This window comes from Solanum tuberosum, unplaced genomic scaffold (genome assembly GCF_000226075.1).
Source record: "Solanum tuberosum cultivar DM 1-3 516 R44 unplaced genomic scaffold, SolTub_3.0 scf00122, whole genome shotgun sequence".
Taxonomy (NCBI): Eukaryota; Viridiplantae; Streptophyta; class Magnoliopsida; order Solanales; family Solanaceae; genus Solanum; species Solanum tuberosum.
The window spans coordinates 231492-247387 of NW_006239050.1; the positions used below are offsets into that span (position 1 = coordinate 231492).

Consider the following 15896-nt stretch of genomic DNA (forward strand, 5'->3'; position numbering starts at 1 on the left):
AATTTTAGTCGTATCCCCGCACCCGTATCCATACTCGAATTCGCATCCGTCTCGGATACCCGCACCCGAGTCCGAGCAACTTAGATCAAAGGTGCATTGTTTCCAGCAAATATACAAAGTGCAGGCCAGTGATAACTACTTACAAGAGGTATTCAAAGAGTCACATTCCCTGCAATTGCACATCTGACCTGTCCAACTCCCAACATGGCACAGTGGAGTGCTTTGATGTATTCACACATACCTGTCACTAGTATGGAACTCTAATTAATCGCTAATTTCATCATCAGAGTTACCAAAGAAAGCTTTAATTTCTGTTTCCTACTATACTATAATGTATGATGAGGTAGTCCTTTAAGATGGCTTCGGAGATAACCATTCATTATCTACAAAGTTCTGCTCTGACAACCTTTAGGTAACAAGTACTAGGGAGGACGGATATCACATGAAATTTGGTTTTGTGGTATGACAGAAAAACACCAAAAGATAGTCATGCTTTTCTATGATTTCTAAAATTGTCTTAATGTGTAGGTTTGAGGTGCAGTTGATTGAGTGATTCTCGGAATATTTGCCAAACAAGTAGAGGCTAGGAAACTGCAATATGCAGCTAAGATTATGTGGAATTAAGAGTTGTTTGGATAGAAATATTCAAGTTGGGTGTCTAAGTAATACTGTACTATGGCTACCCCAGAAAGCTTTGTAAAGTTTCTCCTACTAGGCGAATTTTTTTCTGAATCCTTTTCACTTACTACAGTGGGATCTGGGGAGGGTAGAGTGTACAGACCTTACCCAGGAGCGGACCTACAGTCTACCGAGGGGGTTCGGAACCCCCTCGGCAAAAAATTACGTTGTATATTTAAGGTATTTTTAAGAATTTTTATGTTTATATATTGATTTTGAACCTCCTGAATATAAAATTAGAGGTTGATTTAGTGGTTGAGGGGTTCAAACCTCAAATTTAAGCACTGCTCTTTTTTTTCGGAACCCCCTTAATGAAAATCCTAGATCCGCCACCGCTTACCACTACAAATAGTTGCAAAAGGTACTCATGCACAATAAAGAAAAGGAGATGAGGTACTGACCATATCTTGTGTCCTTCAAATAGTCCAATTTATTTGTTCAATGAGTTAACTGAGGAGGAGCATAGCCCTGTATTGACTGAATGGTGCATGGGGTAACATTTTAATTGTTTCTTCTTCTTTCATTTCTTGATTTTTTTCAAGGAACAGGAAAGTTATGATAGAGTCTTTAAAAAATAATGCCTTAAGATTCTCAGTTGTTAGATACTTTCTTCTTTTGAAGATTTTAAGACATTATGAATGAGATTGTGAAGTGCATTTGAATTATGTGATCCTGCTTTTCAGGGTAAGCATAAAGACAAGAGTAAGGGAAAGAGTACGGAAACAAGCTTGTCTTCCCTGATCCAATCACTTGCTAATATTGATTGTAAGGCTTTACATTCTTTTTAGATATTTAACTGTAAACAATGAGGTATATGATTCAGCTATTTATCTACTAGTTGAGGTAATAGAGTGCTTTCTGGCAGTGAATCCTTCATACAACAGAGCAACCATGGATCTCTTAACTGAAGGCCTTAACAAACGGATTGAGGTTATAGCAGCTGTATGGTGCTTAGTTAAATATGAGTATAAAGCCCCATTGTAAGTTACTTCATCTTGGAGGAACCCACACGAGTTGATCAGTATCAGCATTTCCTTTAAAAGTGAAAGTCATACTTGTCTATGCAGCCCTACTTTATGCTTAAATACTTATTTCTCAATGTGTACTCTTATTCTACAGATACTATATGCTCTGTCACTCTGATGAGAACAGTTTTGTACTTACAGTGTTCGGCATACAGAAGGAAGCAGTAAGCACTACTTTATGATGTTTAATTGTTTCTTGGAACATTTATCCATTAAGATCTTACTTCCTAGAAAAAATGGTCTAGTGAAGTAGAGTATCTAAGAGAAACCGAGACAAGAAAATCAAACAAATAAATTTCAGATATTGACAGGTTAGTCTGCTGCAGCACTACATGCCTAAAAAATAAGCAAAGGATCTTTCCTCTCCAACTACTGCTGTTAAGGATCTTTGTTAAATAAGAAGATGAAAATAACATAAACGAAGCTTCTTTTAGGAAACGCCTGCTCTATGAAAAGTTGATACTGCAAGGACAAAAAGAAACAAAAAGGAAAAGAAGTGAGAAATGACATAGGAACTAGATTTTCACATCATTACTTAACAAACTACTCTTTTTGACAGATTAAACAAGGAGATCAGGTCACACTATTGGATCCCATTTGCAAATTTGTTGATTTTGAATGGGAAGGAAAGGTAAACTCGTTATAGTATCTGTGGTATTTCAGATGCAATGCTATTCCAAATATCATTTTTCTTTCTATATCATGTTTTTTTTTCCCTGTAAGCACCACATATTAGATGTGTTCTATTAGTTTATATCCCTTTATTTTGTGTATCAACTCCACCTTATAACACGTCAAGGCAGGGTGCACTTGAGCTTCTAGCAGTGGTAATTTGGTGTCAATAGTATGGTAAAATTGACAAGTTACTACCAATAGGGAGTTAATCTGCCCTTTTCTTGGTTATAACTGATTGGAAGCAGAGCGGTCTTCCTTAAACAGAAAGATGAAGTCATTTCTTGCTATATCTGAATTAAATAGCACCAACAAGTTTCCAAATGAATTAAGGTGGCTACTTTTAGCATGTGAGTACTTGGATGAAAAATGATATCGTCAATCATTTGCCTTGCTCGTGTGATTTATAATAATCTGCCAGCCAAATTTTGTCACTCCTCACTAATTATTATATTGTTATTTTTACTGCAGAGCTATCAATTCAAGTCTGTGCCGGCAGGGGCGGCTCAACATAATCAGAGGCCTAAAACGAAATCTTAATTAGAGGCCTAAAATCTAAATAAACTTCACATACATTTATTTAAAATTTATTTTTCTTACATTTTTAAATGCAAAGTATTACTTAATATTTTTTTTATATATAAATGATTTATTCGATTTCTTTTTCAATTATTAGTTTTAAATAAGATTTTATTAATTCAACGTTGAAAAATATTATTTTACACGGGCAAGCATTATATGAATTGTTAACATAGTTCTACAAGTAATAAGTTGACAAATTTCAAATAAATATAAGAGTTAGAACCATAGCTTTGATGAAGTTGATAATTTGGTTACCCCACATTTTACTATGGTTGTTGTAATGCTTGAAAATGTAAGAAGAAATGGAAAAAGAATTTACAATTCAATTTGTTCAACACTTTTCGACTATTAAATGATATTTTTGATAGAATATTACTCTAATTTATCAACAATTTAAAGAAGAGTGTAAAAGGAGTTAAAAAGAAAATAATGTGAGTATTAGTAGAGAGAGTGTAAGAAAATAAAACAATATTTTCTTGATTTCTTCTAGTTGAATGGGGTTGAAGAGAATAAAATAATAATTTTAAATATATACTTTTTATCATAAATAATCAATGTTTTTCTATAAAAAATTAACACATAATTTATTCTTAGTAAAAAATTGAGGCCCCCTAAAATTGGGGGCCTAAGGCCAATGCCTTATTAAACTATACATAGAGCCGGCCCTGTGTGCGAGTTAATCTTCTCGAACAAGTCCTTGTAAATGGAAATTCCCTGCCTCCTAGTTCTGCCATGCGTGACTCAATTACGCATAACTGAGGGTAAAATACTTGTCTATTACGTGCAGGTGTGGGAACATGAAATGAGAGAAACTGTAATGGCCGTGCATTTTTTTTTTCAATCTGACAATGCCATTTCCTTCAGATAATATATATTTCTTTGATATTTGACATAGATGACTAGTATAAAGTGTTCACTTTGTAGTTCTTCCGTCAAATCCTCTTCAGTTTGTAGTACTGTCCTGCTATGTCTTGCACTACTGTCTTTTAACTGAAACTAGAAAACTTGGAATTATACTTGTTCTGTCTAACTCAAAGACATCGATCTGCAAGGATAAAATATAACAACTTTTACAAAACGTTGGAATTTATTAATGAACTTGTATCATTCAAACATTTGGACTATTTCTACCTTCTAATGCTAATTTGACAAATGAGTATAACAACTTGTGCAAAAAATGAGTCAATAACATATCTCCAATAAATCAGAAGAAAAAACACAACACATTAATTGTAGTGATCATTCACATAAATTGATACTTTATTATTTCAAATTTATATTCTTATACATAGGACTCGATATACGAAAATATGTTGAATTACGAAAAATACCCCTAAAACTGAATGACCATTTTGTTATTAATTTAACTGGTTACATCCACCATTTTTAACAGCTAATAATTCAATAGTCACTTGTTGTCGCAACAGAATTTTAACATTGGAAGAAAGAAATTTTGCACTGAAATAAGCCATCTCAGCACGGGTTTCATCATCCGTCATGTACTCAACAAGTTTTTCGAGACCTTTAACTCTAATGATTCGTCCATTTTTCTAACAGCCTCTGTGCTGTAACCATAAGAAATTTCACATACTTTCTTCACTGTTTCTTTGCCGAAATTCATCAAGCTCCAAATTCACATTTTCCCGCGCCCTTGCTTACAGGAGGGAGCACAGTTTACAGGTTCAATACGGATTCCTGTTTTCCCTTCATTCGTAGAAAGAATTTTTTGCATGGCTTTTAACATTTGGGTTCAATAACATTCTCTCGAACGGAACTGTTTCTCGGAATTTTGCAGCATTAGTTAGTATTATTACCCAGGTAGGCACAATACCAAACTATTTCTAAACTTTTAATTAATGCCTAATTTATTTATAATCCTAAGTTCCTAATTGAAATTGGGAATTTGGCTATGTGGATATATAGCCTTTAAACCATACCAAACGAATTATAAATATTTTGTTAGCTTCCGGATAGTTTTAACTTTCTTGTTCATGATGGTAGGTTGTCGTAGTATTAGCCTTATTAATACTATTACTATCTCTGTAATACTTATTAATTAGCATTTGTTTTTTCACCATAGTTTTTCCTTTTCATAACTATCATCTCCAGTTGAGCAAACAATCCTCTATTTATAACTTTTTAGCAGCTTTGTCTTTTTTTTTATACCCTTGCATGTAAAAATTATAGCATATATCACTTATCAAGAGTAGCATCAAGTTCATCAAATCTATTTTAGATTCAATTTTTCTGTTCCTTACATCTCCAAAACGCTAACTGAAATCATAAACCCAACAGAAAAATCAATACAAAACTAACACATATCTAAGAGCTAGTGAATTTGGTAACCACCTTGGTACCCTCAGAGACGGCGTGCTTAGCCAATTCACCGGGAAGGACCAATCGGACAGCAGACTGAATCTCCCGAGAAGTGATGGTGGGCTTTTTGTTGTACCTAGCAAGCCTAGAAGATTCCTGAGCAAGCTTCTCAAAGATATCGTTGATGAAGCTGTTCATGATACCCATGGACTTGCTTGAAATCTCTATATCTGGATGAACCTGTGTTAGATCGAGAAAGATTTTGATAATTGACAAATAGAGGAACAGATGAAAGGAATCGCCGGTTGCGCCGACATGTTCCTTTCAGACCGAATCCGACTGGGATAAGGAGAACGTCAACCACGCGAATTAGAAGTTATAAAGCGGTGAAAGAGTTGCTTTTTCGACAAGAAACCAGTGTTAAAAGGTTTCCTTTCATAAATAAATCCTTATGAAGTAGGAAGCATAAGCAAAGAAGGAAGTATAATGACGTGAATGTGGTTTCAAATCTGGAATGAAGTAGGAAGCATGATCAGATGAGGAAATCAAGCTCAAGTCAAATAAGGAGAATAAAGAAGATAGTCGAGTTCAACTTGAAGAAGGAAGACTGTGAGGATTTCAAATCTATAAATAGGGCAATATTTTCATCGGAGAAAATTGCACACTTACATAGAGAGAAGATCAAAACACGATCAAGAGTTGGAGAGAGTTTTGAGATTTACTTGGGGAGTGTTGCGAGTTTGTAAGGAAAAAGGTGTAAGAGTGTAGTTAAGAATTTTGATAATCAAGTGTGTGTGTAGGATTCGTCTAACAAGTTTGAGAAACTTGACGGACGGCATAAGACTTAAACCTGGGGTTTTTTTGTCTTGGGTAGCTAGGAATTATAGTTTATAATTTCTTAGCTAGGAATTAGAGTTTATAATTCCTTAGATTACCTAGGTGTGTAATCTTTGTGTTGTTTGGAGTTGAGATAAATAATTAATACAAAGTTGTGAACTTATTATTATTTTACGAAATAATTTACTAGAACTCACAAACAGTAAATAACAAGTAGTTAGTACGTGTTCCTTTACAGAATAAAGTGTGTCATAATTCCAACAATTGGTATCAGAGCAGGTTATTTTGTATAGTCTAATAACTCAAAATAAGATCACTATGAATTCTGCACCTCCTCTTGGACACAGTGAAGGTCAACACATCAACATACCACCACTATTTAATGGACATTACTACGCATGGTAAAAGGCGAGAATTGAGGATTTTATACAAGCTCATGACTATGAATTATGGATGAGAGTTACTGATGGTCCTCTATTCCTATGATGAAGGATGATGAAGGGAAAGTTATTCCAAAGCCCAAGGCTCAATATGAAGAAGCTGATTATAGAATGCTCACAAAGAATGCTAAAGCTAAGTGCATCCTTGTATGTGGACTTGGACCTACCGAGTTCAATCGCATCTCTAGTTGTACTACAACGAAAAAAATTTGAGACACACTAGTTAATGCACATGAAGGAACTCCCCAAGTAAGAAAATTTAGAATTGCTAGACTAGAATATAAAGCATTTAAGATGGAGAGTGGTGAATCACTTCAAGATATGATTACTAGATTCACTACTATTGTGAATGAGCTGGTGTCTTTGGGAAAGATATATACTACTGAGGAACATGTGGATAAAGTGCTGAGGACTCTACCTAAGTCGTGGGAGATCAAGATCACTGCAATTAGAGAAGCAAATGATTTGACAACTATGAGCTTGGATGAACTTGTAGGAAATCTAAAGACTTATGAGAGGAATGTTGATAACACAAAAATGAGTAAAAGAAGCAAATATATGATTTTTTTTCTTTCAAGGCAACTGAGAGTGATGAATCTGATATGGATGACGAGGACATAGTCGTGATCAACAAAAATTCAGCATTTTCCAGAGATCTAAGGTATGTGCACTACAATTATTCATAATTAAATATATAATCAATGCACATGTACCTGTTCCTTCCACTTGTCCCAAAAGATATATTCATGTCCTCAATACTACTAAACAAACATTTTCTTAAAAAGCCTATTTAAAGCCTTATCCTAGTGTGTCTCTACAACTCACACTCTTCTCTTCCATAAACTTCTTAACCAAGAAATCCTATTTTTCTAAAATTGTGGAATAAGTGTTCTTCAAGAAACATGTCTATGCTTGATTAATTACAATTTATGTTTCTTGATGACATTCTTGGAGATTCTAAGTGGGATGGTCTATCTGATTTCAACACCTTGAAGATATAGATCTTGTAGGTCTCGATTGACTTCTTCGACCTCTTCTTCTTCTTGTCTCCGGCGGCAGCTCTACCGGTTTCTTCTCTGCCTTTGGTGACATCGAAGGGAATTTCATAAATCCGTAAGAAATGGAGGGCTTTTGAGTTTAAATTGTGTGAAATGAAAGAGATGAAGAGATTTATTATATATGAGTCAGGGCTAGCTGTTCATTGGTTACTTTTGGATGACGCGGATCGTGAGCTTGAAGTTTGAACCGTTAGATGTCATAGTCAATCAACGGTGTAGATTAAAGTTGAATTCCTTTTTAATTACTCCATTTATTTCATATTAAGTGAATTATTGGATTTTGTTTTCATGTTCAAAATACTCCTTTTATTTCAAAGTAAGTGAATCATTAAACATTTTTTCATAGTTCAAAATAAGTAAATATAAAAATTGAAGAGAATTATTTTTAAAAAGTTCCATTTTGCTCCTCATTTATATTTTCTCATATTAATGATTTTATTTTAAATTATTTATATTTAAGAAAAATGATCAAAAATACCTTTAAATTATTAGAAATTGAGCAAATATACTCTCTATTTGATTTTGGGTGCAAAATTACCCTCACCGTTACCCAATAGGCTCAAAAATACCCTCGGCTAACAGAAAAGTGAGAAAAAGGAATTCAGAAAAGTTTTAAAATAAGAAAAGATTGCCTTCTTCTTTGGGAAAATTACGCAAAATAGCATATTTAACCTATATTAGGTACTCTAGCTACAGTTTAAGAAAATTGTAGTTCGCAGCTAAAGTTTCCCCAATTCTTGGTATTCACTTGATTTGTATAATTAGCCTGATTTTGTATAAATCTATAATTTTATTGTATAAATCTAGAATTTTGTATATGTTTTACTCTAGTTATTTGCATACGATTTATGAAAAGTTCCTAATAAATTACCCTATTTGTATATTCGCAAGCGAAATATACAAACAGACAGAAATATACAAACCACAGTCTACATAGCAAACAAAACTATAGCTATGAAACGCAATTATCAAAATTATAGCTATAGAACCTTATTATGTCTATTATATTTGCTATTTCAGAAATTTTCTCCTCTTCTTTTTCTTGCCTCCTCTTTTTCCTTCTTCTCCAAAAATACCTTGATACCTTTTCTTTTCTTGCCCCTTGATTCAAATCAATATAAGAGAAAACCTTAAAAAATTCATCTTTCTTCACACAAAAATCTAACCCATTTTCCACCTGTAAAACTTGTTGTATAAAAAATGTTATTTTTTCTCAAAGCAAATATATCAAGAACTTGCATGATTTTTCCGAGCTAAAATGCTAAATTCAAATTATGCCATCTCATTGCCAAGTAGAGCAAATATATATCAAGCAAAGGTATGTAGATATTTTGAGTATTCTTGTCAAAAAGTTTAAATCGATTACTTATTAATTCTACCGCTACTGCACAAAATTGAGTTAGAATTTTAGTATACCCAAATTAAACTGATCAGCTCGACATATACACTTGCACTAATTGTTCTAGTAGGAAAGTTTTTGTACGGGTAGAGTTAGGTGAGATTTGTGGGTTGGGACGAATCCAGTAGTTTTTCATAGATTATGTATTTGTACTAGAAAATTAAATAAATATATATGTATATTAATTCGTGAAGTCCTAACAAAATTGAGTGACAGCTTAATGGTGAGGAAGTGGTCATGAAAAAGCTTTTCATGCTAGAGTTATGGGTTTGAATCCCACTATAAACATGCTAGTTTTCTCGGCTAAATATCCTATATAGAATGGCAATGGGGCGGGGCGGGATGGGTTTAAGGCTATGCAGGGTGGAGAGGGTTTAAGGCTGTGCGGGGTGGGTTAAAGCAATTTTTTTTAAAACTAATGTGAGGCGGGTTGCAGATAAATGTGATTGAGTTCAAATTTAATTTCAACTTTTTACATGTTATAATTAGAGTGATAGAGCATATTTATTAAGATAATTTCTTTAAAGCTACTAACATATTCGAGATAGTAAATGAAAATGGTTCAATAAAAAATAAAATGCAATTTCTTACATGTTTCCAATTGACCTCTAAAAAATAATTTTTAAGTCATTATTCTATTAAATTAATATAACTTAATGAAAAAATGAATTTAGTTTTATGAATTTTATTTTTAGTATCAAATTCACTAAAAATAATATATTAAAAAAAATTATGCGGGGCGGGGTGAGATATGGGTTGAAAATGAAAAAAGTTATTATGCGGAGCAAGACAGAACGGATTAAGAATTTTACGGATTAAGCTCAACCTGACCCGACCCCACCCCACACCGCCCTATTTTCCTCCCTAAATTCCTACCTGCAATTAGTTCATGTTGACTTTTAAGTACTCCATCTGTCCCTTTTTATATGTTATCCCTTTCTATAAATAGCTGGACCACAATATTGGTCATTTTATAAAATTTATGCATAAATTACCATATTTTGCCTATTATACCCTTGATAGAGTAGTTAATTAATCTTATTATTTATTAATAAAGTTGACTTAAGAAAACATTAAATAAGGGTAGAAGGATAAAATTACATCATTTCTTAATGCAAGCGCAAAGTAAAAATGTGACATAGAAAAAAGGACAGAGGAAGTAACTTATATGCGGCTATATATGTGTTGCCACTTGTTGAAGAATAATACTTGAAGGTTGAAGCTCTTTAAACTAGACAAACAAAGTCAACACTTGCTTAGACTAGTTTGTTTTGCAATATTGATAAGAAGTGACTTTATCTACACAAAAATATTTTTAGCAGTAATAAATATATACATTAATAAAGAGTGTTAATATATTTACTGGCATTAGTTAATTATATTTACAAGCTTTTGGTGATATCTATGAAGAGCCCAAAAAACTTGAACCTCAAATGAGAATTTTGAAAGAGAATAGTGTGACTAATAACTCTGAAGAGAATAGGGAAGAACTATCTAGACTCAGAGTTATTTTCATTAAGTTCCTCAGACTTCAAGTCTCTATTCTCAGGCAGAAGGCGAGGATCAAATGGCTTGTGAAAGGGGACTCCAACACTGCTTACTTCCACAATATCATAAAAGACATGAGAAAAAAAGCTCAATATTTAGAAAATTATGGATGATCATGATAATTGGCTAGAAGGAAATGATAACATTACTGAAGGGGCTGTGAGATACTACCAAAAGCTTTTCACACATGATTTAACTAATACATATTTTGGTCCTATTAACCTTCTCCGCAGGTGCATTACAGATGAGGATAATGACAAACTCATTTCACGTCCTACCATGCTAGAATTGAAAGAGTCTGTCTTCTCTATAGACCCTGACAGTTCCCCAGGACCAGATGGCCTAAGTGGACACTTCTACCAAAGCACTTGGAATATCATTGTTACAGATCTCCATAGAGTTGTCTCTGCTTTCTTTTCAGGTGACATCCTTCCTAAATTTTACACTCACACATATTTAGTCCTTATTCCTAAGGTTGATCAGCCTCAATCCTTCTCAGATTTGAGGCTTATAAGCTTATGTAATGTTTCTAGTAAAATTATCTCTAAGGTCCTTAACAATAAGTTGGCTTCTATCCTCCCTAGAATCATCTCCAAAAATCAAAGTGGTTTTGTTAAAGGCAGATCTATCACTGAAAATATTCTTTTGGCTCAAGAGATCATTAGTGGTATTCGTAAGACTAACAGAGGGGGCAATGTAGTTATGAAACTTGATATGATGAAAGCCTATGACAGAGTTTCTTGGACTTTCCTTTGCTTAGCTCTGAGGAAATTAGGATTCTCAGAAAATTGGGTGGACATCACCTATAACTTCCTATCTAATAATTGGTATTCCGTGGTTATAAATGGTAGTAGACATGGCTTTTTCCACTCTTCTAGGGGCTTAAGACAAGGTGACCCCTTGTCCCCTTCCCTATTCATTCTGAGTGCTGAACTTCTTTCTCAGATGCTTAATAACTTGTATAACCTTCCTAATTACAAAGGTTTCTATGATCATAATAACTTTCCTAGGGTTAATCATCTAAACTTTGCAGATGACACTATTATCTTTTGTAATAGTAGTAAAAACTCTATCCAACTGATTATTGGCACTTTTAGCAGGTATGAGAAGATTTTGGGGCAGCTCATCAACAAGAACAAAAGAAGCTTCTCCCTAAAATCCAAAGTCAGCCTCTCTGTCATTAACAGAACGAAAAGATACACTGGCATGAGATTTCAAAAATTCCCCAATGGGATGCCCTCTGATCACTGGTAAAAAGAAACTAGCGTATTACTCTGACATTGTCAATAAAGTGACTAGCAAAGTTAGAGGATGGCATACAAAGTTTCTTTCCACCGGTGGAAGAGCTACTCTTATTAGACATGTTCTCATGGCCATCCCTACTCATAACCTGAGTGATATTAACCCTCCAAAAGGCACACTTGAGCTTATTGAGAAAACCATTGCTAGGTTTTTCTGGTTAGGAAATGAAGCCTATGGTAAACATCATTGGATTGCTTGGGATACCTTGAGCTACCCCTACAATGAAGGTGGAGCTAACTTTAGGAAAATCTCGAACATCTGTCGAGCCTTTAAGTCAAAACAGTGGTGGAACTTAAGAACCACCACATCTCTTTGGGGAGATTACATTAAATCCAAATACTTGCATACCCACCACCCTGTGAAAGCTAAATGGATCTCGAGCAACTCACAAGGCTGGAAAGCTATGTGTGAAGCCAAATCAGATACAAAAAATCACATTTTCTGGAAAATTGGTAGATGAGAGATAGATTCTTGGTTTGACACTTGGTCAAGCTTAGGAACTCTTTTATTTAATTCAACCCGATATTGAAGGAGATATTTTGATCAAGCTTAACACAGTTTATAACAATAGTTTCTGGAATTGGAACTCTATTCAGGGAGATCTTTCTGAAGATGTAAAAAAAAAGATTACGAGCTTGGGAATTTCTCTAGACAACAATGTGGATGATATAACAATTTGGAGGGAGTCTAATAATGGCCTCTTCACTCTTCACTCAGCTTGGAATATTATAAAAAAATAAAAGATCTTCCAACATTTCTACTAGTAAGATTTGGAATTGTGCCATCCCCTTTAAGATGTATTTCCTTACTTGGAGAGATGTTTATAATAGACTCTCAACAGAGGATCAAGTGGCAAAACTAGGCATCAACATTGAGCCTGGATGCTACTGTTGTGTGAATATCCCTGATAACAACATATGGGAAACTGCCGATCATCTTTTCTGCAAAGGGAACCTTGCAAAAAATATTTGGCGAAGTATTGTGAATTCTTTGGGTGTGAGACTGATCTAGAATTCTCTAAAACTTCTTTTACTTAACTGGTGGAACACTCATACCAACAACCTCATAGCGTCCTTCATTATCCAAGACCTCCTCGTATAATTTGGAAGACGAGATGTGCTAACAAGTTTGAGAAAGTTAAACCCTCGCCTTACAGAACTAATGTTAATATCTTATTCACTCTTTTGCAGATCACGAGGAGGAAGTTTGGAAAAGCAAATATAGGGGAGACATGGCAAAGTCTTTCCAATATTTTTTATGCCAATATTCACCAACATATCAGCAATCTCGTTAAATGGATTAAACCTCCTGCTAGGACTTTTAAACTCAATAGTGATGGTAGCTGGCTAGCTGCCTTCAAGGTTCTTGCGGAGGAGGAAGATTGATTCAAGACTCTATTGGTCATACTATCTTTGCCTACTCGATCAATCTAGGGTCTGGCACAAGCAACATGGCTGAAGCAGCACCATTACTATATGGCCTTAAATGGTGTGCGGATAAAGGTCTCACAAATGTCTGGGAGGAAACTAATTCTTTGCTCCTGGTAAACTGCTCCAATAAAGAACGGAGACCCCCTGAGAATCAAAGATATGATCCAAGAAATTATGAAAGTAGTTGAAGATCATGGATATCACATAAGTCATTGCTTTAGAGAAGCAAATAAACCTGCTGACAAACTTGTATCTCTTAGCCATGGTGCAGTCGAGATCCATGTCTTCAACTCCTTCTCCTCTCTCCCTAAGCATGTTAGGGGTCTTATCAACATGGATAGGTGGGAGTTCCCATCTTTTAGAATGAAACCAGTAAAGCCTTCTTATCTGGTCTACGAGCCTCCATAGCTTAAGCACAACATCTCATGTCCAGTTAAACTCCACAATAACTTGGATTTTTTTGGTGTTACGTATTAGTAGAGCTTGTTTATAGTACCTCTACACTTTGATCATGTAAAAGTTTGGGATGCCAAACTCAAAGCTGTAATTTTTGCCCTCATCAATGATCAAATTTGAATTATTTTTTTAAAAAAATAAAAAAAATCCAATGGCTCTATAAATTTTAGGGACATTTAAGAAAATAGTAATTACCGCTAAAAATACATATTTAGCGACAATTAATTAACGAACGACATTTTTTATGTAATGCTTATATACAAATTCATTTACTTGACAACGTAAAATTTCATCATCCCACTCCAAAAATTAGTTAATGGCTGTTTTTTTTAAAATTATTTTAGTTCGATCTGGTTTAAGAGGTAAAGAAAGGAACAAAGAAGAAGAAGATGTAGGAAATAGGTGGTAGCGGACAAAATGATAGAGGAATCTTGGAGAGAAAATTGGGAGGGGCATGTGGAAAGAAAGAGTCATCTTTTTCTTATTTTAAAGGGAAAAGGGTTAAAAATACCCCCCTCAACTTTATTTTATTGGTTGACTATGCTTTTACCGCTAAAATGATGCTATTCCTATCCTTGTCGTTACTAGGGGCATGTGGAAAGAAAGAGTCAACCTTTTCTTATTTTAAAGGGAAAAGGGTTAAAAATATCCCTCAACTTTATTTTATTGATTGACAATGCTTTTACCGCTAAAATGATGTTATTCCTATCTATGTCATTACTAATTTCATTATTTGTGTCCCTCAATTGGATGGAAAGCCACAAATCAATTAAAATTACTCAATTTTACTTAAATTATTCAATTTTAACCCCATCCGACCCACTTAATCATATAACCCATTTCTTTTACAAAAATCAACTTTGGTTTCCACCACCAACACCTCCACTTAAACCACCACCAAAGCCACCACCCTCTCCGAGATCTCCTCTGCCGCCGTCACCGAAACCACCACCTCTCCCACTACTCTACCTCATCCAAGTCAACAGGCACAAACCATTCCAGATTGATTGTACAGTAAATTGATTGTATTATATCTTTAAATGGTAGGATATATAATTTACTATGTTTGATAGAGAGAAATCAGGCATGGTATCAGAGTCAGGTCCTTTCTCATTTGGGCTCCCGGTCCACGCTCCAATCAGGCCTGGGCATGAAGAGGGTGGTGTTAGAGTGGGTAAAAGTCTCACATTGATTGGGGATTGGACTGATGGTCTCCTTATATGGATTTGGACAATCCTCCCTCATGAGCTAGCTTTTGGGGTTGAGTTAGGCCGATGATAACGGCATGGATAGAATAGATCATATGAAGGCTTTAGAAGAGTTTGATGGAGACCAAATAAAGACATAATGTGTTGAAGGTCCATCGAAATTAAGAGGATGGAGAAAAATGTTATATGTGCAAGTGATCATCTCTTAAATCCAAGAATTCACAAAAGAAGACAACCAAACAAAGCCCTTATCTAATTAAGGATAAAATTGTCAAAGGAGTGTCTTCTTTATTTCCTTAATATAAATAGTTGTTTTATCATTCTGCAAGACTTAGATTATGAACATTATGATGAATTGAATATTTGAAAGCTTGAAACTTGTAGTTTCTAGGTGTAGCCTAGCATTAGTGTAGTTCATAGTTGGTAATTGTAGTTGAGTGATTAGGGTGAATTTCCGTTATTGTTTGTGTTAACTTCTTCTACCTTAATCGATTATTTACCTTGTTTGCAGATTCAATTTGGTTTTCTCGTTTTTGATTGAGTTCAGGTTATTGTTGTTTGATCGGATTCAATTGAGAGGTGAAAGTATAAAGTCATTTGTTGCTCATAAATTCGATTAGATTTCGATAATTCCACATATGTTTTCTTATATCTTTAAATTGACTCTTTGATTCTTATCATTTGGTATCAAAGCCTAGGTTTAAATTTGTTCCAACCAATCTAGTCTTGGTTTGTAAAATTTAAATAAATAAAAAAGGTCAAAATCGTCCCAAAAATATTCATACTTCACCATTCCCCCCCCCCCCTCCCCAAAAAAATTGATATTATTTCATTTTAAAAAATAAAATTTTTATCTCATCCTATTTAACCCTCCGCTCCAAATTTATTTATTTATGTTTTACATTTTTCTCATTTTGTGTTAGATATGTACATATATTTTTAGGA

The 15896-nt window shown here is 34.3% G+C and overlaps 1 protein-coding gene across 1 annotated transcript; it reads right to left on the bottom strand.

Moving 5' to 3' along the window:
* Nucleotides 1–5174: 5174 nt before the first annotated feature.
* LOC102582527 (histone H2B.3-like) lies at nucleotides 5175–8778 on the bottom strand. Its single transcript, XM_006350423.2, has 3 exons — nucleotides 8775–8778; nucleotides 7531–7630; nucleotides 5175–5517 (listed from the first exon to the last, which is right to left on the bottom strand). The coding sequence occupies exons 1-3, from the start codon at nucleotides 8776–8778 to the stop codon at nucleotides 5280–5282; spliced, it is 342 nt and encodes a 113-aa protein (XP_006350485.1). The 3' UTR covers nucleotides 5175–5279.
* Between the last annotated feature and the right edge of the window lie 7118 nt (nucleotides 8779–15896).

What these genes read in the sequence shown, in the direction of transcription:
- LOC102582527 (XM_006350423.2), bottom strand. An exon ending in TATATCTTCAAGGTGTTGAA is followed by an intron (nt 5,518 to 7,530) that starts ATCAGATAGACC and finishes TCTCGATCTAAC; the next exon opens with ACAGGTTCATCCAGATATAG.